General features: G+C 44.1%; 2 protein-coding genes across 2 annotated transcripts in view; one reads left to right on the top strand and one right to left on the bottom strand.

Annotated features, from left to right (window-relative positions):
• Positions 1–6,472, top strand: part of nrbp1 (nuclear receptor binding protein 1) — a 37,354-nt gene extending 30,882 nt beyond the window's left edge. The window contains exons 16-18 of the mRNA XM_063223822.1: positions 441–504; positions 4,817–4,872; positions 6,278–6,472. Of these exons, the coding sequence (XP_063079892.1) occupies positions 441–504; positions 4,817–4,872; positions 6,278–6,373 (216 nt within the window). The 3' untranslated portion in view covers positions 6,374–6,472. The remainder of the gene's footprint in view (positions 1–440; positions 505–4,816; positions 4,873–6,277) is intronic.
• Positions 6,473–14,894: 8,422 nt separating this feature from the next.
• Positions 14,895–24,193, bottom strand: part of si:dkey-12h9.6 (macoilin-1) — a 31,965-nt gene continuing 22,666 nt past the window's right edge. Inside the window, exons 5-10 of the mRNA XM_063223823.1 lie at positions 22,923–23,081; positions 22,387–22,557; positions 19,939–20,065; positions 17,288–17,462; positions 16,124–16,251; positions 14,895–15,366 (exon numbers count right to left, since the gene is read on the bottom strand). Coding sequence (XP_063079893.1) covers positions 15,301–15,366; positions 16,124–16,251; positions 17,288–17,462; positions 19,939–20,065; positions 22,387–22,557; positions 22,923–23,081 — 826 coding nt within the window. The 3' untranslated portion in view covers positions 14,895–15,300. The remainder of the gene's footprint in view (positions 15,367–16,123; positions 16,252–17,287; positions 17,463–19,938; positions 20,066–22,386; positions 22,558–22,922; positions 23,082–24,193) is intronic.

A 24,193-nucleotide genomic window follows, 5' to 3' on the forward strand; every position in this document is an offset into this window, starting at 1 on the left:
TGTGTTTCACACATCATCAAATCAAGTGGGATTTGCAGAGCCCTAAATTTACTTTTTTTCACCACCAGCCAAAATAGATAGAAGATGTTCATCTTACTACTAGTAACTAGCCAAACACATACTCACTAATGGGTCAAAGTGGCTATTACGCTGGTCTTTTCTACCAGCCAAACTGAGATTTCACCAGCATTTGGCCGGTTGGCTGGTGTTATTTCAGAGCCCTGTGTGGGAGGTAGATCTTATCCTACCTCACTATCCCATCTGCCACTTTCATTGAGGGAGTAAATTGAGTCGCTTTACGATAAGGATAAGGGGACATTTGCTCAAAAAGTGGTTGAGATGTTGAAGTGTTGTTTTGTTGTGTTTTCTTGGTGGTGATGAAGTGTTGTGTTTTCTTGTAGATGAAGTGTTGTGTGTTTTCTTGTGTTTCTCTATTCCAGTTGACCCTTCTGCTGAAGCTGGAGGACAAGCTGAACAGGCATTTAAGCTGCGATCTGTTACCAAGTAAATACTTTTTATTGTTTTTTTTTCTTCTCTCTCTCTCTCTCTCTCTCTCTCTCTCTTTCTTTCTTTCTTTCTTTCTTTCTTTCTTTCTCTCTCTCTCTCTCTCTCTCTCTCTTTCTCTCTTTCTCTCTCTCTCTCTCTCTCTTTCTTTCTTTCTTTCTTTCTTTCTTTCTTTCTTTCTCTTTCTTTCTTTCTTTCTTTCTTTCTTTCTTTCTTTCTTTCTTTCTTTCTTTCTTTCTTTCTCTCTCTCTCTCTCTCTCTCTCTCTCTCTCTCTCTCTCTCTCTCTGTTTCTCTCGCTCACTTGCACTCTCTCTCTCTGGCTCACTCTGCTGAGCACCGCTCTGCCAGCATTTGATTTCACTGTTTTCAATACAACACCGCACACCGGCACAGATGTCCGTATCTCGACATCAGCATCGATTTATGGGGTTGTATAGTGGAACTGGTGTGTGGAGGGCTTAAGTGTGTTATCTTATGTGTTACCAAATAACATTTTGCTACAGAGAATGGATATGATGGCCTTTAATAGACCTTATAGACCTTGAGTGACCCGCTGCCTGTGATGCAGTAGTTAGTAATGACGGCTCTGTTATATTTTCATTGTAGATTAACACAGTTTTTGTTAACTTTGTAATTTATGTTGTTGCCCTCTATTAAGCATTTTTTTTAACTTGCTCTGTACTCGGAATGAAATGTTTTTAATAAACATACTGTTGTTAATATTTTTTAACAAGGCCCCACCATTAATTAAAAGGTTTTCTACTTTTTAGTATGTATTGATATTAAAAAAAGCATTTACAGCGCCGCCAGTTAGTATTGGCACCCCTTAATTTTATTTACAAATTGTGCAATATATCCAGAAATAAATGGAAATATACACAACTTTTACCATCAGGATCTTTTAATTGAACATTATAAGATATTTGGAATTGCCAAGTATTTATTTCCAAATGCATTTTGTAATTTCAAGCAAAAACACTTAAAAGGGCATGTCCAGGAATATTGGCACCCCTCCTTCAAGGGTTAATTGCACACTATTAGACAGCAATGGCAGCCTCTGAAGGTTTTGGTTTTCATCAATGACTGTGTTCTTTCCTTTTACAACCAATCCACTGTGGATTTAGATGTGTTCTTTGGGTTTTTGTCTTGCTGGAGTGCACATGATGTTCAACTCAAACCAAGTGTTCTTGCCATGGTTACACATTTTCCTGTAAATGATGATACCTGTCATGTCATGATGCCTGTCATGATACCTGTGATACGGTCAAAGCCTCCAATACCTGATGCAACAATGGGGTGACATAATATTATGGATCGGACACCATGCTTGCTTTTTGGTAGGGTGTCCTTTTCCTTAAAGACTTTCTTGCAGAGTATGCGAACATGTGAGTCACTGAAAAACTGTGCTATTGCTTCATCATTCTTAAAAGGGCTGTGCTAGGCCTGTATTTTTTCATACAGCCGTCAGGTGTTCCCTGTTATGACTTTTATTAAGCAATGTGGTCTGCCTTGGTCTCCAACCAAAAGGCACTACTTTGTGTAGTGTTTAACACGGGGTGCTTATTGAAAAAAAACTACCCAAAACAGTTCAAAGTTGACCGTCAGGTCTGTAGATGTTAGTCCCTGTGTTTTTTCATTATTTGCACCGACTTCCAAAGACTTTTATCATAATATCTTCCTCTACCCCCCACATCCAAAGATGTTCTTTACAGCTCCATGTTTGACAGATTTCTGAATAACACAACACAGTCTTGAAAATGGTTTACCAAGGTCTTTTGAGATGACCTTTTATTATTTGGAGGTCTTGTTTTTGTAAATAATAGTATTTGTGGTGTCCTCAGGCAGCTCCTCTGTCTTCAGATTGGTGAAAGACACACAAGATGTGACAGGTGGCTATTTAAACACAAATATCATAATTCCTTGCCTAATTCATGTTCTATGGGCAAAAGCAATTAGTCAAAGGTGATTCCCATTTGCGATTTACCATAATTGAGTCAAATTAGGTTTCCAAAATGGTATCCAGTAAAGGGTGCCAATACCAGTGATCCCGGGAACTTCACCATCTTCAATTATTTCCCTCTCATAGTTTAGTATTTAATGCTGTTGATATGTTTTTATATTTTGTATCAACCACAAGCTATCTATAGTAAAATCATGGTCGACCTTATTATTTGTTTTCTGGAGATATGTCCCATAATGTACTTAAACTTCAAGGGTGCCAATACAGGGTGCCCGCGGGGTAGTAAAAAGTAGTAAAAGGTAGTAAATGAAAAAGTCCAAAATAATGACCAGTAAAAGGTAGTAAAAGGTAGTAAGCCACATCTCAACTGGTAGTAATTTTCCCTGACTCCCTACAACATGGTCTTATTTGTTTTCCAATTTGTTGGATTCCTTTAGCCCATGATCTCAAATCTCGGCAAATTGATTTTTATGCAGCGGCAAGGACGGACGCTGGGTGAACTGATTTAGCTTTGTGCTAATACTACCGGTAGTTGTTAACTAGCAGCTGACTGACAGGCGTCAGACATCAGCAGCGCCACAGAAGCTGCCAGCTAGGCATTTTGTAGCCTACGTTCTGCAAGACGCGACTAAACTGGTTGGATGTGAAACAGTGAAAGGTCTGCTAAACATAATTTCATGAATTCCATGAAGACTGTCTGTTTGAGATTAGCTGTTGTTCATATAATGAAGTTAGAAGCGGTGGAAATTGGTGCGTAACATGGTGCGTAATATTGGTGGTATGTAACAAATCGTTCGAGTAAAAGAATGCGAGGCTGAATGTTTTTTCACCGGTGCATCCAGCCAAACACAAAATGAATTGACAATGCTAAACGCCATTTTAATGGCCATTAGTCATTCTGCAGTAGTGCTAGTAGGTATTAGCCCATCAAAAAATAAAAAAAGTTTTTGGAACTTCAACTCCGCTGCTCTGGCTTTCTACCCCTTGCACCTTGCGCTGATAGGCAGCCCGACTTTTCAAAATAACATGTTCGACTACCCGAGTTCATAATGTGCTAACGACTAGCGAGGTGGTGCTCAACCAAATCAGGGAGTTTTGAAACGGACGAGAGGGTAACGAGGGAAACGAAATGCAAACAGCAGCGGCCACTGATAGAATTCACGCGGAAGGTTCAAGCGCAAAGAATGGGCCGTTTCAGTCACTGTCAAGAGTTGACACGCGAAGTCTCCCGGGAAATCGCAGATGTTTTTGATAGCTGTCGACAAGGCATCTGTCGACAAGGCATCCTTCATGCACCGAGACAGAGAGAGAGTGTGACGATAGAGAGACGCAGACGCTTCTGTTCGAAGCGCTTGCTAAGATGCCACAATCATCATTCGGAGCGATCCAGAATGGGGAAGGGCAAATCCAAGTTCACCTCGGTTTCCACCTAAACAAACAAAAATCAACTTATCTATCGATCTAGCTACCATATGAGTGTTTTTTAATGTGAAATTGTAGTCCCTTTTAAAAAATAATGAATTTTAAGTTATTTTAATTTTGATTTCAGTTTGACATCCCGGCTTAGGCGTTCAGCAGGCGTTTTTTGCAGGTGCCTTAGGCTTAAGGGGTAGTCAAGGCTGGTTATGGATTCTGTGTTCCCTATCCAAATCACGAAAACTTTGCCATAACTATAATGACTGTCATTTTTGTCATATCCTGTGTAGTATTTTCTCTGATTCTGCTAAAGACACACACACACACAGACTCTCACACACAGGTGTTGGGGGGCATTTGGGTGCACCTAGATTTTGTGCTGGTGCACCTGAAAACAATTTTTAGACGCACCAGTGCAACCAGCGCAAAAAAGTTAGCAGAGCCCTGGTCGACATTGACTGCAGGAATCCACTTCAAGGTGCACTGCTGGTACTTTCTCTCCTCCTACTCTCTGAGAAGAGCGACTTCTTCTGTTAAAAGTGCACTGCACTATTAGTTAACCATTATAAATGGCGAATTGTTGAGAAATGTTTGAAACATACCTGCAATAACTTGTACTAACACATACACTCAATGATGAACTTGTTAAATTATAAAAACATTATTAATTTGTGTTATTAATAGGATTTGGAAAGCTATTTCATTTCTGTAGTCAGTTTAAGATCGATGTTGTAATGGTAGTAAAAAAAAAAATTGGAGGTAGTAAAAAGGTAGTAAAAGGTAGTAAATTCAACCTAGGAATATCTGTATGCACCCTGCAATAGTACCTGGCGACACTGTAATTTATTGTCCTATGTCATATGAATTTCATGAATATGGTCCATCTGTGTTGGCACAGTGAACAATCAATCTCTGTTGTGCTTTATGTCCCTCAGATGAGAATGTTCAGGAGCTGGCTGTGGAGCTGGTGCAGCTGGGCTTCATCAGTGAGGTACAGACACACTCACAGACACACACAGACACACACAGACACACACAGACACACACACACACACACACACACACAGACACACACACACACAGACACACACACACGGACACACACACATGGACACGTTTAGCTTGGCTCCATCAATAAGGTTAAGAATGGACATGGTTGCACACCTGCATGGACAAACACCCATTAAACTGTAGCAGTAATGGGGGATCTAGTCTGTGACTGAGCTGTAGTAGAGTCAGCAGAATGGGGTTTGGCGGGGGGGGGGTTTAGGGGAAGCTGGATGCTGGATGTTGTCCACATGCCACAACTGAAGGCCAAGTTTGTCAGAGGACGCGCTCAACTTCGCACTGATGACGCACTGATGACGCACTGATGATGGCTTGAGAGCCGAAACGGGGTTGCTTGTGGACATGGTGGTAATTTATATATAAATAATGAGACGTAGCTTGTGAGTGCAGATTTTTCTTCTTGAAGTTACAACTGAGGGCCACCCCCCACCCCTCAGCTCTGTAGCTCATCACCGCACCCCTCATTGGGCAGATTACATGCTATTTACCCATCAGTGCTGAAGGGGAGACGATCTACTAATTACGGGGGAGCTGTTGTTTTATTTTTCTTTCTTTTTCCCCCCTTTTCCCCTCTTTCCGTCTGCTGACGTTTTTCTATTTTTGTGGTGGCTGTCGTCATGCCATCTGCAGAGCTGGAATTCTCACTTTTTCTCTGCTCTATTCCACCTTTTCTTTAGAGACCGTAAGATTTGTAAGATTCGAGATATGTAAACGATAAGAGTTGCTATGAGACAGAGGTGAACAGGTTCCGGTCTGCATAAATGGACGTCTCAACCAACGTCATTTCATGACGTTTCAATTTTTATTTTAATAAGCTTCAAAAGAAAAAAATACATATATGTTGCGTACTACATTATTGTCTGTAAGGGCTAGTATTATTTAACAAACTTCGATTCTGGACTGGAACAAATAATGAACTGTGTCTGTAAGGAGAGCTAACAAGCTAACAGACTGAACACTGAAAGGACTGATCTGACAACACAATTGTAACACTGATTCACCTTGAATTGAACACATTGTTCCAGTATTCCAGTAGTAATTACCTCTGCTCAGTCTCACATTCAGTAATTCTCTTCCCCCTCTCTCTCTCTCTCCCCCTCTCTCTCCCTCTCTCTCTCTCTCTCTCTCTCCCCCTCTCTCTCCCTCTCTCTCTCTCTCTCTCTCTCTCTCTCTCTCTCTCTCCCTCGTTCCTCTCTCTCTCTCTTTCTCTCTCCCCCCCCTCCCCCCCCCCCCCCCCCCCTCCCCCTCCCCTCTCTCTCTCTTCTCTCTCTTCCTCCTCTCTCTCTCTTCTCTCTCTTCCCCCTCTCTCTCTCTTCCCCCCTCTGCAGGGTGACCAGCTGCGTTTGGCCTCGGTGCTGGAGGAAGCCTTCAATAAGTTCTACAGCCGCAACGGCTCCCTCAACCCCGTCACCGTCTCCTCGTAGCAGAGAGGGGGCGCTGTGTGAGTGAGTGTGAAGGCACCACCCACCTCCCTACACCCTCCTCCTTCCTCCTCCTCTTCTTCCTCTTCTCCTCCTCTTCTTCTCCTCCTCTTCCTCTCCTCCTCCTCTTCTTCTTCCTCTCCTCCTCCTCTTCTTCTTCTTTTCCTCCTCCTCTTCTTCTTCTTCTCCTCCTCCTCCTCTTCTTCCTCTTCTCCTCCTCCTCTTCCTCCTCTCCCTCCTCCTCCTCCTCTTCTTCTTCCTCTTCTCCTCCTCCTCCTCCCTTCCTCTCCTCCCTACAACCTCCTCCTTCCTCCTCCTCCTCTTCCTCTTCTCCTCCTCCTCCTCCTTTCCTCTCCTCCCTACACCCTCCTCCTTCCTCCTCCTCTTCTTCCTCTTTTCCTCCTCTCTGCTTCTCCTCCCTACACCCTCCTTCCTCCTCTTCTCCTCTTCCTCCTCCTCCTCCTCCTCCTTCCTCCTCCTCTTCCTCCTCCTCCTAATCCCCGTCTCCAATGTCAGTGTCATCGCCTCTACAATCGCCGCTTCAGAGTCGGGGAAGGGACGCGACCACACTCCATCTCGCACGGCATTGTGGGAAGAAAGAAGAAAAATGTCTGCTTCTTAAAAGGGGAGGGGAGGTGGGGGCTTGCTTCAGGTGGGGGTCAAGGCACTGCACAGTGTGCGGGTACATGCTTGTATGCTTGTGTGCCCCCCCCATCCTATTGAGTGCATGATGTCCTCCCTCCACTCTCCTCCTCCTACCAACCCCACCCCACCCCACCCCACCCCATGCTATCTCTGTGCGGCTTTAGGTCAAGACAGAGGAGAGGGAGGTGAGAGAGGATAGGAGAGGGAGGTGAGAGAGGATAGGAGAGGGGAATAGAGGATAGGAGAGGGAGGTGAGAGAGGATAGGAGAGGGGGATAGATGAGGGGAGAGGAGAGGAGAAGAGAAGCGAGGAATGGAGAGGGGGATAGAGGAGCGGAGAGGGGGAGAGGAGAGAGGGATGGAGGGTCGGGTCGGTGTTGGGAGCTTTAGTGTCCTTTTCTACGTTTGGTATATGACTGTATCTGTCAGTGTAGTTGTCCGCTTCTCTGTTTTAAAAGAAGAGAGCACCTCGGATCTTATTAAAAGTCAGTATTATTATTCCTTTTATTTTTTGAATTTCAATCAATTGGTGAACGTGTGGGAATAGGTTTTCCCTCTTCCTTGTTGGTGGTTATACTGGGTGCATCCCAATATGTGTCCTTGCCTCCTCCACTTGTGCTTGTCTCCTCGTCCCGCCTCCTGGCCCCTCCTCCGTGGAGAAAACGATAAAGTTTCCCAGCTGTCAGCCTCGCCACAACAACTTTTGAGGGACTGTTTTTCATTCACCATCCCAATTGCAAATGAGAAAAAGACTTTACAATTGAGCTTTTGCAAGATATTGAAATATAATGCTGTTGTCAGTGATGTCATCATGACGAGAAGCAAGTGGAGGAGGCAAGTGGAGGAGGCAAGTGGAGGAGGCAAGTGGAGGAGGCAAGTGGAGGAGGCAAGGTCGCATATTAAGATGCACTCATTGAGGTGGGCGGTGGTGCTACTGCCCCATACGAGCCGCTTCTCGATTGCTTTGCCGATCTGTGTGTGTATTAGGGCTGTAACGATATTGTATCGAACCGAGAAATTGTGATACAAAGACTCACGATACTGTATCGTGATACAAGGAGGCAGTATCGTGATACACCCTTTCAAAGTTTTGACACCCATCAGTCCAGAAAACTACCACATGATATGAAGTGATGGTGCTTCCAAGCTTCAAATCGTCATCATTATTATATTTAAACTTTTTTTAAAAATTGTGTGTAGCCTCTTGTAATCTATTCTACCTACAACTTGTCATAGTTTTATTCATAATTTTATTTTATAACATTGGTAAATGTGAAATCGTGGGGTGTATCGAACCGTAGGTCAAAAATCGTGACACGAACCGAATCGAGAGTTGAGTGTATCGTTACAGCCCTAATGTGTATGGTATCAGATAGGGCTGTAACGATACACTCAACTCACAATTTGGTTCCCGTCACGACTTTTGATCTACGGTTCGATACACCCCTCCATGTCAGAAATGTATCTCATTTGAGGCTTGGAAGCACCATCACATCGAATCATATGCTTGTTTTCTGGACTGAAGGATAAGAATACTTTGAAAGGGCATATCACGATACTGCCTCCTTACATTACAATACAGTGTCGTGACTTTTGAGTATCGCGATTTCTCGGTTCGATTCCAATATCGTTACACAGAGCCATTTAATAACAGAGTTGCGCAAACCGGGGACCAGGAAGTCGGTTGGTGATGTGATTCGCGTAGATTAAAATGTTTCTTAACAGTAAACTTCTGTTCGTTGGAAACTAACAGAAGCATCACATACCAAACAAAGATTAAGTACAAACAAATTACATTACCTTTACCACATTTTCTGTGTTCTACGGCCACCTCCTGGAACTAAGTAACTTCTAATAGAACTAAAGTCAATGGGGATTTCCATGTTAACGCTCCGTGAGGCTCCATGAGAGCCGCCATTGCTGTGGAAAGATTGGTCCATAGAGGTCTATGGGAGTGGCGTAACTCTGATATTAGATGGCTCTGTCGTTACAGCCCTAGTGTCGAAACAAACCAATTGGTGAATCTCTTCACTCTTCAGTCTTCACACTTCTGCCACTCGACCTTCCTCCTGCTTTCTTCAGGAGCCAGTGTTATCACTTTGTGTTATCACTATATATTGTTTATTATTATTCTTTTCTTTTTCTGTAAAGCCCTGTCAAAGAAAAGAAAAACAAAAAGGATTAATTGAAGAGCTTCGTTGCGAAAGGACGTATATCCATTTTGGAACATTTTGGGGAAATTGACATTTTTGTATTGGACATTGCATTGCAAAAGGCATTTTATATACCGTAGGTTTCAAAAGTATGTTCTGAAAATATTTGAATGGCAAGAATTCACACTTAGATGATAGGACGAGGACGTCTGAACAGTCGTTTCCAATAATAAAAAGTATGTTCTCAAAATGTAAGTCAAAGGAGATATGCACTCTGCGCTTCTTAATTAACAGTCTGGTGCAACCAGAGCAGGACTACATCCAATTCCAGTAATATAATGCAAAAAGTCAAAAAATGATGAATACGTCGTTCTGCAATGAAACTCTTGAATTTTCCTTTTATGTTCTGGGGCGTCCCCTTTCCTGTGGTCGTATAATCATGTGTTGAATCCAGGGGTGCATTTCTCGAAACCGTAGTTGCTACCTACGTTAGCTACTTTGATGTTTGTTTGCGATGCAATTTCTCATTGACAACTACCCAAGTTGCTAACTGGCTAGCAACTACGCTTTCGAGAAATGCAGCCCAGCTGAGCCTAGACTGTGAAAGGGAGAGGAGCTGAGATGAGAATGCTGAGTAAAATGCGGATTATTTATCTTTGTAGTTGTTATTCAGTGGATTTGTTTTTATTTTTTTCACGTTGCAGCACTCTGTATGCTGTGTATATACGTTTTGCTTTTTTCTTATTCTTAGGAATGTTGATGTTTTTCATGACTATATGCCGTTTCGTTTCATCTTGGGTATGTGTTTTTTCTTTACGTGGATATGGAGCGCTGGACTACACTTGTTTTCCAAACAGAAGCAAGGTTGGTTGTCTCAGTGCGACTTTATTTCTGTGTGTGTGCGTGTGTGTTATATTGTCGGCAAGTTTACACCTTGCGTGTTTCTGTGCCTTGTAAGACGAAAAGGAAAAAAAAAAGTTTAAAGCCACCACTTTCTGATATTTTACATTCTTTAAACTGACTCCTCAGAAACCATCCTGAACAGATTCATGAATTACAACAACTGAAACTCACCTGATGCCCGTACTTAAGATGGTTTAGAAGTTTACTGTAAATAAGAAGTTGCGCATGAATATAGTATGCTTCAGTTTCACACACAAAAAAATGAATAAAACAGACCAAACACCATTAGCTGTAAAGAAGTAGGCCCTGTACAACAGTTTTACAGCTTCCTTGTCTGTAAGGGCAAGTAGGCCTTCATGTTGTGTGTGTTTACAAACAATAAAAGAGTACAGTGGTTGCAAGTGTCAAGCATGTCATGCCGCCAGTAGCTGAATGTTAGGAGCTAATGGGGCACCTAAGTCACTCCCTCTACTTCCTGGTTCATGGGGCAGACAGTTGCAAAATATTGAATGGAAGTGAACAAGGCGAGTCATGGTGGACTTGTGGTGCATAAGTGGAGGTCCAAGGTTTGGATTGTTGTCGTTGAAACCCATCATTTCAAGCCCAGTAATTATTTTTTTACTCCCTCTTCCCCATGAACCAGGAAGTAGAGGGCGTGACTTAGGTGCCCCATATCATGCCCCTCCCCCTCAGCTCTGTCTTGGCCAACCATTGGCTGTGAGACCAGGCGGAACATCCAATCAGATGTGACTTCTTTGGTACTACTGTACTACTGTAATATTGTTGATTTCCACACACACCGCTGCTTTAACAAAGCCTTGATTTGGGGTGTTGCTGCTGTTTGAAGGGTTTCTGTTTCTGCAAACGGCTCTTGTTGGGTGTTAATGGGCTGAAAGACAGAGGGGGTTTACCTCCAAGTGAAATGAAATCATTTACATTGTGTGCCGACAGAGGTCAATGGTATGAATGTTTATTTTTTTTTAACATTTTTTGTGTGTTTGTTAATTTAAAAATGGGACTTAAAAGCAGTTGACCTGAAGAATGACCAGACTGTTTTGTTTCACCATCTCACCATGTGGTTAAAACGGTTCATGGGATAGGGGAGCACGAATCCTCCAATCACCGTCATATTTTCCACCTTGCCTTATGTCTGCATATTCCCTCTGCCATCTGCTGGGGAAAGTGTCTCACGAAATTACATTTTGATTTTTGGTTTGATTTCTCTCCCTGTGGTTGCCTATTGGCCGACCCACAGATTCCCAAACAATTCAAATTTTGGGCCCACTATGGTACTTAAAATGTCTGGGGCCCCGCCCCGCCACCTCCGACTCAATAAACAATACAACTCAAATAAATAGTCCACACACACACACACACACACACACACACACACACACCACACCACACCACACCACACACTCACTTTAGACTTTTAGTAAGTTTGAGAATCGCTGGTCCAGCCGTGTGTGCTGAGGTGAGGTGAGGTGAGACAGCAGCTGCCTGGCCATTCTACGGGTTGACCTTTGACCTTTCCTTCTGGTCCGCGATGAATCATGTACCAGATTCAAAAGATTAAGATGTCACATGATGACACCAATGAGGGTAGTTGGTGCTACTGTTTCATGTCTGGGTCTATTGTGGTTGACTTTTGAGGCAAAAAGAAGCCATTGTCTTTTTTTGTCTTTTTTTGTTTGTTTGTTTTCTAAATTCTTGTAATGTGTTATTGTCATTGGTGCACAATACCGTTTCATACAACAAACGCACACAAAAAAACTGATATCCAGCCTCCCGAAAATCTTACAATACTGTTTCATACAACAAACACACACAAAAAACCTGATATCTAGCCTCCCAAAATCTTACCACAAACACTCTCACAATATGGAAAAAATCGTCAGTGGAAGGTCTGTGGTCCCCCTGTCACCATATAAAGTTGAGGCCAAGGCCAGACTGCCTAGTCTGAGATTCTGGCAGATTAGGGGTGGCTATCTGCAACGTCATACAGTAAGCAGCGCTGTTTTGAAATCTCTGTCGACCTCTTGTCAATGTAACGCTGAGCACAGCTTCAACACGGCGTCTGCGGTGCAGTTTCTTTTTTCTTGAAATAAATGTGACACTTTGAGCACTTCCATTACTCATGTCATGTGTCTCTGTATTTGTGTGTGTTTCATTTTAAAGGTACACTGTAAGATTTTTTGTTGTTTATTTCCAGAATTCATGCTACCCATTCACTAATGTTACCGTTTTCATGAATACTTACTTACTCTTACTAAACTTTCATGAAAAGATCAATTTTGGCAATAGCCAATCAAGTTTCAATGAGCAGCATAGTTGCAGTAAGCCTACCTTTTTTGACCATTACCCGTAAAGTGTACCAGTAATAAGGCTGAATTTTCTGAGTCTTCCCCACATGACATGACCAATACAATACAATACAATACAATACCAACAAATAATGGTACAATCCAAATATTTTTTTTATTATGATTTGATTCTGTAACGGTTGGGAGATAATCAAAAGCCCTTGGTCTAATGTTCAATATTCTGAATGTATTAGATCCCAAATGTACCGTCTCCAAACCATCCAATAGATTACACACATGTTCATGCTGACAACACAGAGAGAGAGAGAGAGAGAGACTTATAAAATTAAATCAATATTCAATTATTCTTTTTGCGAAAAATACACCAAAGCTAAAAAATACTGTTCTCGTAGAAAACACCCTGTAAACACTAGAAACGGACAAGCTCTTCGAAAAGAGAGACTTGGGCACGTCAGAAAAAAGATGTCAATAAACAAAGAACTGTTGTGTAACTTCAATTACAGTGTATCAATAGAAAAGACTACAAAACGGCACAGAAAGCACTTCAATCAAAACACGTCACTGAAATTACATAAAATTCTTGGACTGTAGTTATTGTAATCATCAAGAAATAGGCACATATAAATGACAGCAGTGTGAATATACAGAGGTACCTCCGTGTACACAAAAGACTTGTCCTGTGGTACAGATGAAGATTTCTTCGTCCATCTGAAATCTGTCGAGAAAAGTATACACCACATCTTGCAGGACCCTGGTCCTTGTAATTCGACCTCGTATTGTACTATTAAAAGTTGCTGTGTCATTGTAGTCATCAGTACTGGAATGTGAAAGCTGGTTACCTCCGCCAAGGACGTTATGCTTACGGTCGTGTTGGTTTGTTTGTTTGTCTGTCAGCAGGATAACTCAAAAACTTTTTTGATGCAATTTTGTGAAGTTTTTGCGAACGACAAAAGGAACAAGTGATTACATTTTGGTAGTGATCCGGATCGCGATCTGGATCCAGACATTTTTCAAAAGATTGTTCACCGTTCTGGGATGGGGCAAAGTTTGACATTCCATTTTCTAACTCCACAAGAACAAGGCATATAAGTAGGGTGTAACATGTAGTCAAATTTTGTATCAAACAACTTCCTTGGCGGAGGCCTGCACTCTCTGAGTGCATTTCTAGTTTCATGCTGGTTTTCAGAATTTACTTTTAGTGCATCCCAATATGTGACCTTGCCTCCTCCACTTGCCTCCTCCACTCGCTTCTCGTCATGATGACATCACTGACAACAGCATTATATTTCAATATCTTGCAAAAGCTCAATTGTAAAGTCTTTTTCTCATTTGCAATTGGGATGGTGAATGAAAAACAGTCCCTCAAAAGTTGTTGTGGCGAGGCTGACAGCTGGGAAACTTTATCGTTTTCTCCACGGAGGAGGGGCCAGGAGGCGGGACGAGGAGACAAGCACAAGTGGAGGAGGCAAGGACACATATTGGGATGCACCCTTGAACTCACCAATGTGCTCCTGTTAAATGACCACTCTACGGACAAACCAAGTCATGATGAAGATGATGTTCTCTTGTCTTTCTGCAATTTGGCTTCGTATCACGTCTTTGATCTGTCTTAATTATGAACAGCTCAAGTGAACAGGCATCTCTCTACTCTGCTTTTGCCCGGAAAAGGAGACTCCATTTAATTGTCTTTTTTGTACACTACCTATTTCAACATTAGCACAGTGATAAATTATGTGATTATATGAATGACACTGGAGTGCGTGTCACATTCAAATCAAATCGGGGTGCATTTCTGGAAAGCGTAGTTGCTAGCAGTTCGCAACTTCGGTAGTTGCCAATGGGAAATTGCATTTCAACCAACCAACAGAGTAGCTAACATAGTTAGCAACTTCGCTTTCCAGAAATGCACCCCAGGAGTGCGTGTCACCTTAATATTAAATCCGGACTTGTGGCTGTTTTGTTTGCCATTTACACTAACGAAACAGCTGAGCACCTTCCAGTAAAGGAAGCACCATTAGATCCAGAAGAAAATCATATTCAATAATTATAATATTTTTTAAATAGTAAAATTGTTCCTCAACAAATTTTTGAATTAACAATCTCAAATACTCTTAAAATATCAAGTTTGATAAGTCATTATCAAGTCGACATCATTTCTTCAACCAGCAGTGTTGTACATACAGTAGTAAGCCCACATAATATCCATAGTAACTCCACTTGGTTTAGGGCCCTCATAGTAAACCCACTTGGTTTAGGGCCCTCATAGTAAACCCACTTGGTTTAGGGCCCTCATAGTAACCCCACTTGGTTTAGGGCCCTCATAGTAACCCCACTTGGTTTAGGGCCCTCATAGTAACCCCACTTGGTTTAGGGCCCTCATAGTAACCCCACTTGGTTTAGGGCCCTCATAGTAAACCCACTTGGTTTAGGGCCCTCATAGTAACCCCACTTGGTTAAGGTCTCACATAGTAAACCCACTTGGTTAAAGTCCCACATAGTAAGCCCACTTGGTTTAGGTCCCACATAGTAAACCCACTTGGTTTAGGGCCCTCATAGTAAACCCACTTGGTTTAGGGCCCTCATGTGTGGTCTCCTTGGTACAGGCAGCCCGTCTGCCCAGGCTTAGGACAATCACCCGCCCAAAATCCCTTGGCCTCAGATGCGGAGCGGATCTGAACCAACTTGTCCACTTCCCTTGCCGCCAAAAGAATATCATTTGGCACCTCATTCCTCCTAGTCGCCGCTAAGAGTCAGGCAAAAGTAGACACTTCAGCTTCGGGTCAAGCGTTTTTTTCCCCCTTCGGTAGACAGGAAGAATTGAGAATCAGAAGGCCTCAGAGTTGTAAAGAGAAGGCCTCAGGTGTGGTGTGTGTGTGTGTGTCTGCCTGGCTGCCTGGCTGGCTCCTTCACTTCTTCAGGCACTGGTACATGAGGGCGCGCGGGTTCAGGACGTAGCGCTCAGTGTTGAGCACCTGAGAGAGAGAGAGACATTATTAATCCCCAAGGGGAACATTAAATGCCATCTGGCCATCCACAGCACACAACAGCAAGGCAAGACAAACACATAATAAATAAGACCTAAAAAGAAATAAGAAACAGACTGTCATAAAAACACAAAGAATCACCACAACATAAAACCACTAAAAAAAGCACTCAGCACGCTGTTCACCCTCCGTGTTGCTTCTAGTCAGGCCAACAGCAATGTTAATATCGTTTCCGATCTCCCGAAAAAATCGGGAACTCCACCCACTTTGTCGGACACTAGTCAACCAGTAGCAAACCTAGCGAGGCGGGTCAACCATGGCGTTTGGGAAACCTTAACTGTGATGCTCTTGGTCAGACCAAGTCTCGAAGAGATTTGAAAGTCGATGAAAATCAATCAGGCTAATATCCTTCCACCTCCCAACACATGGCAGCATAAAACAGTGGTTCTCAACTTTTTTTAACAAACGCCCCCTTGAACTCATCATAAGCCTCTCAATGCCCCCTTGACCTGATCATAAGCCTGCCTTAGTATTGAAAAATAAAATAGACAAATGCAACGCAGTGGTAATTAAGTCCCGCCACCAATCAGCTACCTTCTCAATGCCCTCCTAGGGCTCCCCAACGCCCCTGGGGGGCTGTTGAGAAACACTAGCATAAAATAAAACATTTGCCACAATCCCGTGAAAATCCCACCTTGGTGATGTATTGAGGGAGGGCGGCAGGTCTGGGCTCCGTGTTGAGCACCTTGGTGATGTACTGGGGGATGTGGACGGGTCTCGGGGCCGCGTAGGACACCGCAGGGGACACGGCCATCACCTCGGCGATACGCTGCTTCATCTCCCATATCTCCTGGTCCTGTTTACGAAGTTTACCTGTGGGATCGGAGACACGCACAAACTGTTAACGAAGCTTACCTGTGGAGGGACAAGAGACAAGAGAAAACTGTTTACGAAGCTTACCTATATCTACCTATGATCGTCTATTAGATTAAGATAAATCGAACTCCGCCCACTCAATGTAAAGGAATGTGCTTAAGTTTGGTCTCGGAAAGGGAACTCCATTTATTCTCAACCGTAAGTCTCCAAAGGACTCCTAACCGAAGGTGTCCTAACGGGACGTTCACCTGACATCACCTGAAGTCCTGGAAAAGTAGACTACAAGGCTGAAGTATCTCTAAAAGACGATCATTGACGTAAGGTTTTGATTCACCAAATATATTTTTCCTCCCAGAGTTCAAATTTAATTTTATCACTAGTGGATTGGACATAGAAAAGTCAAATGCCCTTATTCAAGGTCGTAGACTGAAACTTTCAGATTTGGAATGTCTGCTTTATTGTCCCAGCAATGAAGTACAAGCTGTCCTATCTCCTTCATTTTGAGTATTTCTTATAATGAGCACCTAGTTGTTGTTTACTTTCGTTGAGTTGAGAGTGTTACAAAAATTAGAGAGAGAGATAGAGGGGTAGAGTTGCGTCTGTGGGTAGATTATTAGAAACTTCAGGTGCTCATTGGTTTCCAGGAATACATGTAGAGAGCAGAGGGAGGGTCCGAGGCACTCTCAAGTAAAGTTAAAGGTCCTTTTTATAAAATCAAATGTGATGTCCCACTTAGGAAGGACTTTTACTTCAGAGTTCCTCTGACCCTCTCTCTGCTCTCTACATGTATTCCTGGGCACCGGTGAGCACCTGAAGTTTCTTAAAACCTACCCACAGACGCAACTCTTCCTCTCTCTTTCTCTAAGTATAAGAATACTTGGTGCGACATGTTCTAAAACCTATTTAGAAGTATGAAATGGCAGGAGAGGAGGAGAGGGAACCTTGAGCGTGTTGTAAAGCTTATTTTGAACTATGAAAAGGAAGAGGAGGACGGAAGGGAAGTATGAAATGGCAGGAGAGGAGGAGAGGGAACCTTGAGCGATCTCCAGCTGCCGGCGTGCGTCCCCCAGGGCGGAGAAGAGGTCCAGCTTGATGCGCGTCTCTGCACTCAGGTTGAACTCCAGGTGCTGAGCCTTGTCCTGCAGGGAGGAGAGTGCCGACAGCAGACGCTCCATCTCCTGCTCAACACTACGGTACTGCTGTAGGGACTGCAGAGGGGAGAGGAGAGTAGAGTAGAATAGAGTAGAGTACAGAGTAGAGTAGTGTTGAGTAGAGGAGAGTAATACAGTGCAGTGCAGTGCAGTACAGTACAGCGGAGTAGAGAGAGGAGAGGAGTGGAGCAGAGTAGAGTAGAATTGATTAATCCCGAGGGGAAAGCTCCATCTCCCTCTCCACACTCTTAGAGAGTAATCTGGGACCAAATTCACTCTAGAAGATGGCTCTAAATGTTGAGTTAAGACTTTATTTTGTTCTTGCTTTTTAGATGACTTGATTTGATCTGATTTGGTAAGTTTTTATTCAATATCTTGCAGATGAAGGTGACATGTACAGTGATAACTTTACCTTAGGGAAATCCCCAAAAAAAGCTGCTCAAGGCTGCTTAACATCAGGGAAACCCATGATGAATAGACTCTAAATGTTGAATTAACACTGAATTTTTAACTGTGTAGCTGATTTCTAGAATTAATGCCGTTGATTCACAAAATGTTTTTTCATGATTATTTGCTCCACCATCGATTTTCAAAGTACAGAAGACTTCATTATGACTTGGAAATGTACAATTTTCATACATGACTTTGGCTGCAAAAAGCTGTATTTTGGTAAGTAAGTAAGTAAGTAAATATTCATGAATTGATCAAATTTGTGAATGGGCAGCAGTTTGAAAATGACTTGATTTAAAAAAAAAAAAGAAGAATGGGTTCAAGGCACATGCATTGTGCTTATTATGTTGCATTGCACTTTCGAAGATGAATTTATGGAAAGTGGACAAAAGGACATAAACAGGCATGGGGAGAGGACATGTACATGTAAATACAGAAACACTGGACAAAACAAGCACAAAACAAAGGTGTTGCAGTAAGGGACATACAGTACATACTGTATAAATTCCATACATCTATGCATATCGTATACAGTATGTACTCATTGAAGTTAAAGGACCAGTTCAGTCAATTTCAACATGCAGTTGAAATGCTCACACTACCCTGGACTTGTCAGTACCTGAGGTTTTTTTTTCTTCTCTTCTTCAGCCTTTTCTGAGATCCTGGTCATTGTAATGGGGGCAGTGCTTTGTTTACATTAAAAAAAAAAACATTTTTTATTTATTCCCAAAAACATCCAAAAGGTTATGCAACATCAGCAGTCAACTAACAAACAGTGATACCGTTTGGGAACATATTTGGAGTAGGCCTATGTTAAGAATAAAAAAAAAATGTAAACAAACACTGCCCCCATTAGAATAGCTCATATCTCGGAAAGGGCTGAGACGAAAAATGTGGCATCACCGGGTACTGACAAGTCAAGGGTAGCGTGAGCAATACAACAGCATATTGAAATGGACTGAACTGGTCCTTTAAGGCGCATGCAATTGTGTCAAAGTACAGAGGAGATTTTGTGAAATGCTCTAAGGGTAAAGTCATGACATTTGTATTTGTATATTGATGTCATTTATGTGACGTGTCTAATGTGAAACAACTAAATGTCCATTCCATCGATTAACATGACCAACAAAACAACGATGACCAGAAATGAACAAAACAAACATATTGCATCACAGTTATGAAGTACCCTCATCAATGCAAAATGGCAACAGCACAAACATCCATCACAACACAACTTCACAACACAATTCCACTTTTCATCACCGTGAGTGACAACCACCAAACAGGCAACACACTGGACACTGACATCACAAACAATCAAAATGTGATCACCATGACAAACAGATACAGACAGATTCACCACAACAGGCACAGACACGGCAATCCCAATCTCAAACACAGACACGGCAATCCCAATCTCAAACACAGACGCCATGACACTAAACCACGCCTTCACGACAGCAGGCCCTATGGACTCTGTGTACTGCCCTACAAAGTGCAGTAACTACATATTTTGTCAAAATTGAGTGTAGACTGAAAATGGTCTTCACAACACCTCTTTCGTCTTGTGACAAAGCCTTACCAGGCAAATAGACCAAGTGCGAAGCGATTGAAGCGACAGAGAATCGCTTCTGTGCAGCAAGAGCGATTGAAGCGACTAGAGTAGGTCTGTTACAAGCAGAAGGCAAAGCATTCCAACATTCCCATTGGCTGTGGTCACTGACCTCTATACAGTCATTGGCTGTCGCGGCTGGTCGCAGAACCGCGTCAGCTCATTAGCATAACATAGCCAGGAGTTCAACTATAAACTGTCGCTCTCGTTGCGCGAATCGCCTCGTCTCCACAATCACTCTTGTCGCGCGACTCAATACAAAGTCAATTACTTCCGTCACTCGCCTCACACTTGTTGCGCTTGGTCTATTCGCCCGGTTATGGTCCAAATGTGTCCGGTTTCAGAGATATATGTGAAGTTTTCTGTAACTACAATATCCAACCAAATACCAATACTTTGAAGGCCAGAGTTGGCGTAGCTACTGCACGTTGCCTTTGTAGGGCAGCATACTGATCTTGTTTGTTTGTTTACCTCCACTTCCTTCTCTAGCGCTAGCACGCGGCTCTCTTTGCCGTCACACTCCTGCTGCAGCTGCTTGTACTCCGCCTCTAGCTCTTTCACTTTCTTCCTCAACATTAGTGTCTCTGTTTGCTCCTGCCTATAGTAGACAGATACACAGAGAAGAGAAGAGAACAGCAGTGTAAGGAGAGAACAGAACAGCAGAGTGCAAAGCGGTGCGAGTAGAGAGAGCAGAATAGTAAAGACTTTCTTCCTCAACATTAGCGTCTCTGTTTGCTCCTGCCTATAGTAGACAGATGCACAGAGAGAAGAGAAACCAGAATAGCAGTGTTAGTAAAGACTGTCTTCCTCAACATTAGCCTCTCTGTTTGCTCCTGCCTGGTAGACAGATGCACAGAGAAGAGAAGAGAACAGTGTGAATAGAGAACAGCCGTGTAGATAGAGAACAGCAGTGTGAAGAGGGAACAGCAGTGTGAGGAGAGAAGAGCAGTGTGAGGAGAGAAGAGTAGTGTTAGTAGAGACTTTCTTCCTCGACATTAGCGTCTCTTTTTGCTCCTGCCTGGTAGACAGATGCACAGAGAGAGAAGAGAACAGAACAGAGCAGTGTGAGGAGAGAAGAGCAGTGTAGAGAAGAGACCAGAAGAGATCAGAGTGAGTAGAGACTTTCTTCCTCAACATTAGCGTTCGCGTTAACTCCTGCCTGGGAGACAGATACACAGAGAAGAGAACAGCGTCAGAAGAGAACAGCGTCAGTAGAGACCAGAACAGCAGTGCGAGTAGAGAACAGAACAGATCAGTGTAGAGACGAGAACAGCAGACCAGTGTGAGTAGTGAGCAGTGTTTCTGTTTGCTCCTGCCTGGTAGACAGATACGCAGAGAAGAGCAGTGTGAGGAGAGAAGAGTAGTGTTAGTAGAGGCTGTCTTCCGTAGACAGACAGTCAGAGAAGAGAACAGAGCATTGGGAATAGAAAACAGAGCAGTGAGAAGACGTGGCTGCTGGTTGTTTGTGGCAGGACGGGAAGCTGTTGCTATGGGGTCGAGTATTGTGATTATGGTGTGTGTGTGTGTGTGTGTGTGTAGGGGGGGGGTTATGGGCTGGGGTAGGATGCTAAGAGGTGTCAGGAAGTGGTTTTGTTATGTGGTTCAGTGGGTTGTTGTTTTGTTGTGTATGTGTGTGTAGGTTCTTTTGGAGTGGGTTGTTGTTGTGGTGTGTGTGTCTTTGTGTGTGTGTGTGGGGGGGGGGATTGTTATGGTGTGTGTGTGTGTGGGTAGGCATGAACAAGGTATAAGCGGCTAACAGGGTGCAAGAGGTTATTATTGTGTGTGTGTGTGTGTGTGTGTGGAAGCGGGGGTGTTATGTCGTAGGGTAGGCATGAACAGGGTGCAAGAGGTTATTATTGTGTGTGTATGTGTGTGTGTGTGTTTGTGTTTCTGTGTGGGCGGAGGCGGAGATGGAGATGGATAATTCTCGTGTTCTTGTGGAATCTTGTGTGGCTGTGAGAGAAATGAAATAGGAAGTCTACAATGTCAAAGGACAGCTGACAACGAGGACCCTGCCATGCCAGACAGACACATTACAGCTGCTTGTCTTGCAATCTACTTTGTACACGGTATGCCTTACATCAACACCGTGCCTTATATCAATACCGTGCCTTATATCAACATACCGTATACGTTTTCTCCATTGGTCGAAGTGTAAATACCAGAAAAACAACCTAACTAAGGACAAGGTTTCGTAATTAATTTTCAATCATAGACCTATTTATTTATCATGACCCAATCTTCTTGTTCAGATGGCCTGACACGCCATCATATCACATGTCGGCGACCGCTGTAAAGGATTCAGCAATCAGACAGTATTAGTATATAACGTAAACACGCGCTGTTTTTCCCCTCATAGTCTTGTCGTCAGAGGCTAGTAGGCCTACATTTTGCCCTTTTGCACTAAGCTTATCCCCTCATGAAGCAGTAATGTGCTTCACATAGAGTACTATCTGAAGCATGAAGCAGCAACGTGCTTCACTCGGAGCATACACAGATTTCAGCACCACACACGTGGACAGCTCCAGACACGCAGATGAAGGTGTACGCTCGCCCATGGACAGCTCCCCTTAGGAGCATTTTGGTGTTATTTTTTTGGCAGTATGTCTGAATGGCGGTTGCGCCCCGGGACAGTTAGTGGTGGTGCTTAAGCACCTGCCCCAAAAGCATGTGACAATAATGCCCCGATATAATACAGTATATAGCCTCTATGGCCTAATGAGGCTGCTGGAAGTTCCACATGCCCCCCATCTGCCCTCGAGCACCTGCCCCCCCCAAATGTCTGTGCACACCAGTGACTACATAGCAGTTTGGCTAGTGCTACTATGCGTGTGTGTGTGTGTGTGTGTGTGTGACTACAGCCGTAACTGTTTGGCTAGTGCTACTGTGTGTGTGTGTGTGTGTCTACAGCCGCAGTACCTGTTTGGCGCCCCGCGGAGTAAGATGGCGGCCTCGTCCAGCTTCTGCGTCTGCAGTTCTGCCAGCTGTTTCTCGAGCGCCGCCCGCGCCTCCGTCTCCCCCCGAGCCTTCTTCTCCAGCACCGCGCTTGCCTGCCGATCACGCTGCTTAGTCTTCGACAGGCACAGGATTCTACACACAGGATACACACACACACATAAGAGACACATGCGTACACACACACACACACACACACACACACACACACACACACATACGCTGCTTAGTCTTAGACAGGTACAGGATTCTACACATAGGATACACACACACACATAAGAGACACGCACACATATGTGCACACACACACACGCATGCACATACGCATGAACATATAGGAGACACTGCATCGCAGCGCTACTCAATTGCTGTGCAGCAGCTGGTTGGTGTGTCTGAGTGCTACCCACTTGCTGGTCACAATGCCACAATGTCCCAGCATGACTTAATTGCCCTGCAGACACTGGTCACAATCCCACAGCATCACAGCACTAGGTACTCACTTGCTCTGCAGCAGCTGGTTGGTGTGTCTCAGTACTGCCACCTCTGGCCGCAGGCTGCGTTCGCTGTTGGTCAGGTTGCAGACGTGGCTGCGCAGCTCCTGCTCACACTGCTGACTGGTCTGCAGCTCACCACGCAGACGACGACACTCCTGCTCCAGCCTGGAGAGGGCGATAGAGAGAGAGGAGGGGAGAGAGAGGAGTGAGAGAGAGAGAGAGTATAAGAGAGAGATAGAGAGAGGGGGGGGGATTTAACACACTATAGCTTATTTGCATTTAGTTTCATGAAAACATAATCACATTTGTTTTTTTCCCCTTTATAAATTACAACTGTTATTAGAATGACACTATACTGTATGTCATTATTTCATTTTATTTTTCCTCTGTACCTTGCTTTGGCAACGATGATTTCATCATTCATGCTAATCATTGGACTTGATTTAATTTGATTTTAATTAATTTGATTTGAGAGAGAGGGAGGCAGAGGTGGGAGAGAGAGAAAGAGGGGAGGAGAGATGGGGGAGAGAGAGTGATGAGAGAGAGGACGAGACAGAGAGAGAGATGGGAGAGAGAGGAGGAGAGGGACTGAGGGAGAGAGGTGGGGAGGGAGGGAGGAAGATGTGGGGCAGAAGGAGAATGAGAAGGTGCTCTGACTTGCTGATCTGCTCCGCATGGGGATTTGAGGGTGCTGCAGGAGGACTGTGCGCGTTCGTCTTCTCCGCGTTGCCCCTGTTTGGACTGGTGGTCTTGTTATTGTTCTTCTGCTTCTTCTCCGTCTTACCACTAGATGGTGCTGACGAGACGGAGGCCTTGCGTGCTTTGGGCGGGGAGCTCTTGGAGGCCTTTCCACTCGACGTGGCGCCACCGCTCTTCTGCCCCGCCTCCTCCTGAGGTAACGTCTGGGTCGCACCTGGTGGGACGGAGCCATTGGCAGCAGGCCCCGTCGTACCCACGGAGACGGGATTTCGGGTGTCGCGGGGGCCAGGGCCTGGGCCAGGGTCGCGGGGGTGGTGCTGGTCACTATTACTGCCCCCGTTGCGCAACTTGGCCCCCGATGAGGTCGTGGCTGAGTTCAGGTCTTTGGTGTGAACCTGTTGGACGGCTCCTCCCTCTGGCCTGGCCACGCCCTCTGGCTTGACTCCGCCTTCTGCTTCAGTCCTGCTCTCTGATTGGGGGATCTGCAGGTAGTCTCCAGTTAACCCCTCGTGGGCCGCAGGGGATGTGGACGGGCGCTGGTAATGGACGGACTCCACCCCTTTGGGCGTCCACTTGCC

This window comes from Engraulis encrasicolus, chromosome 18 (genome assembly GCF_034702125.1).
Source record: "Engraulis encrasicolus isolate BLACKSEA-1 chromosome 18, IST_EnEncr_1.0, whole genome shotgun sequence".
Taxonomy (NCBI): domain Eukaryota; kingdom Metazoa; phylum Chordata; class Actinopteri; order Clupeiformes; family Engraulidae; genus Engraulis; species Engraulis encrasicolus.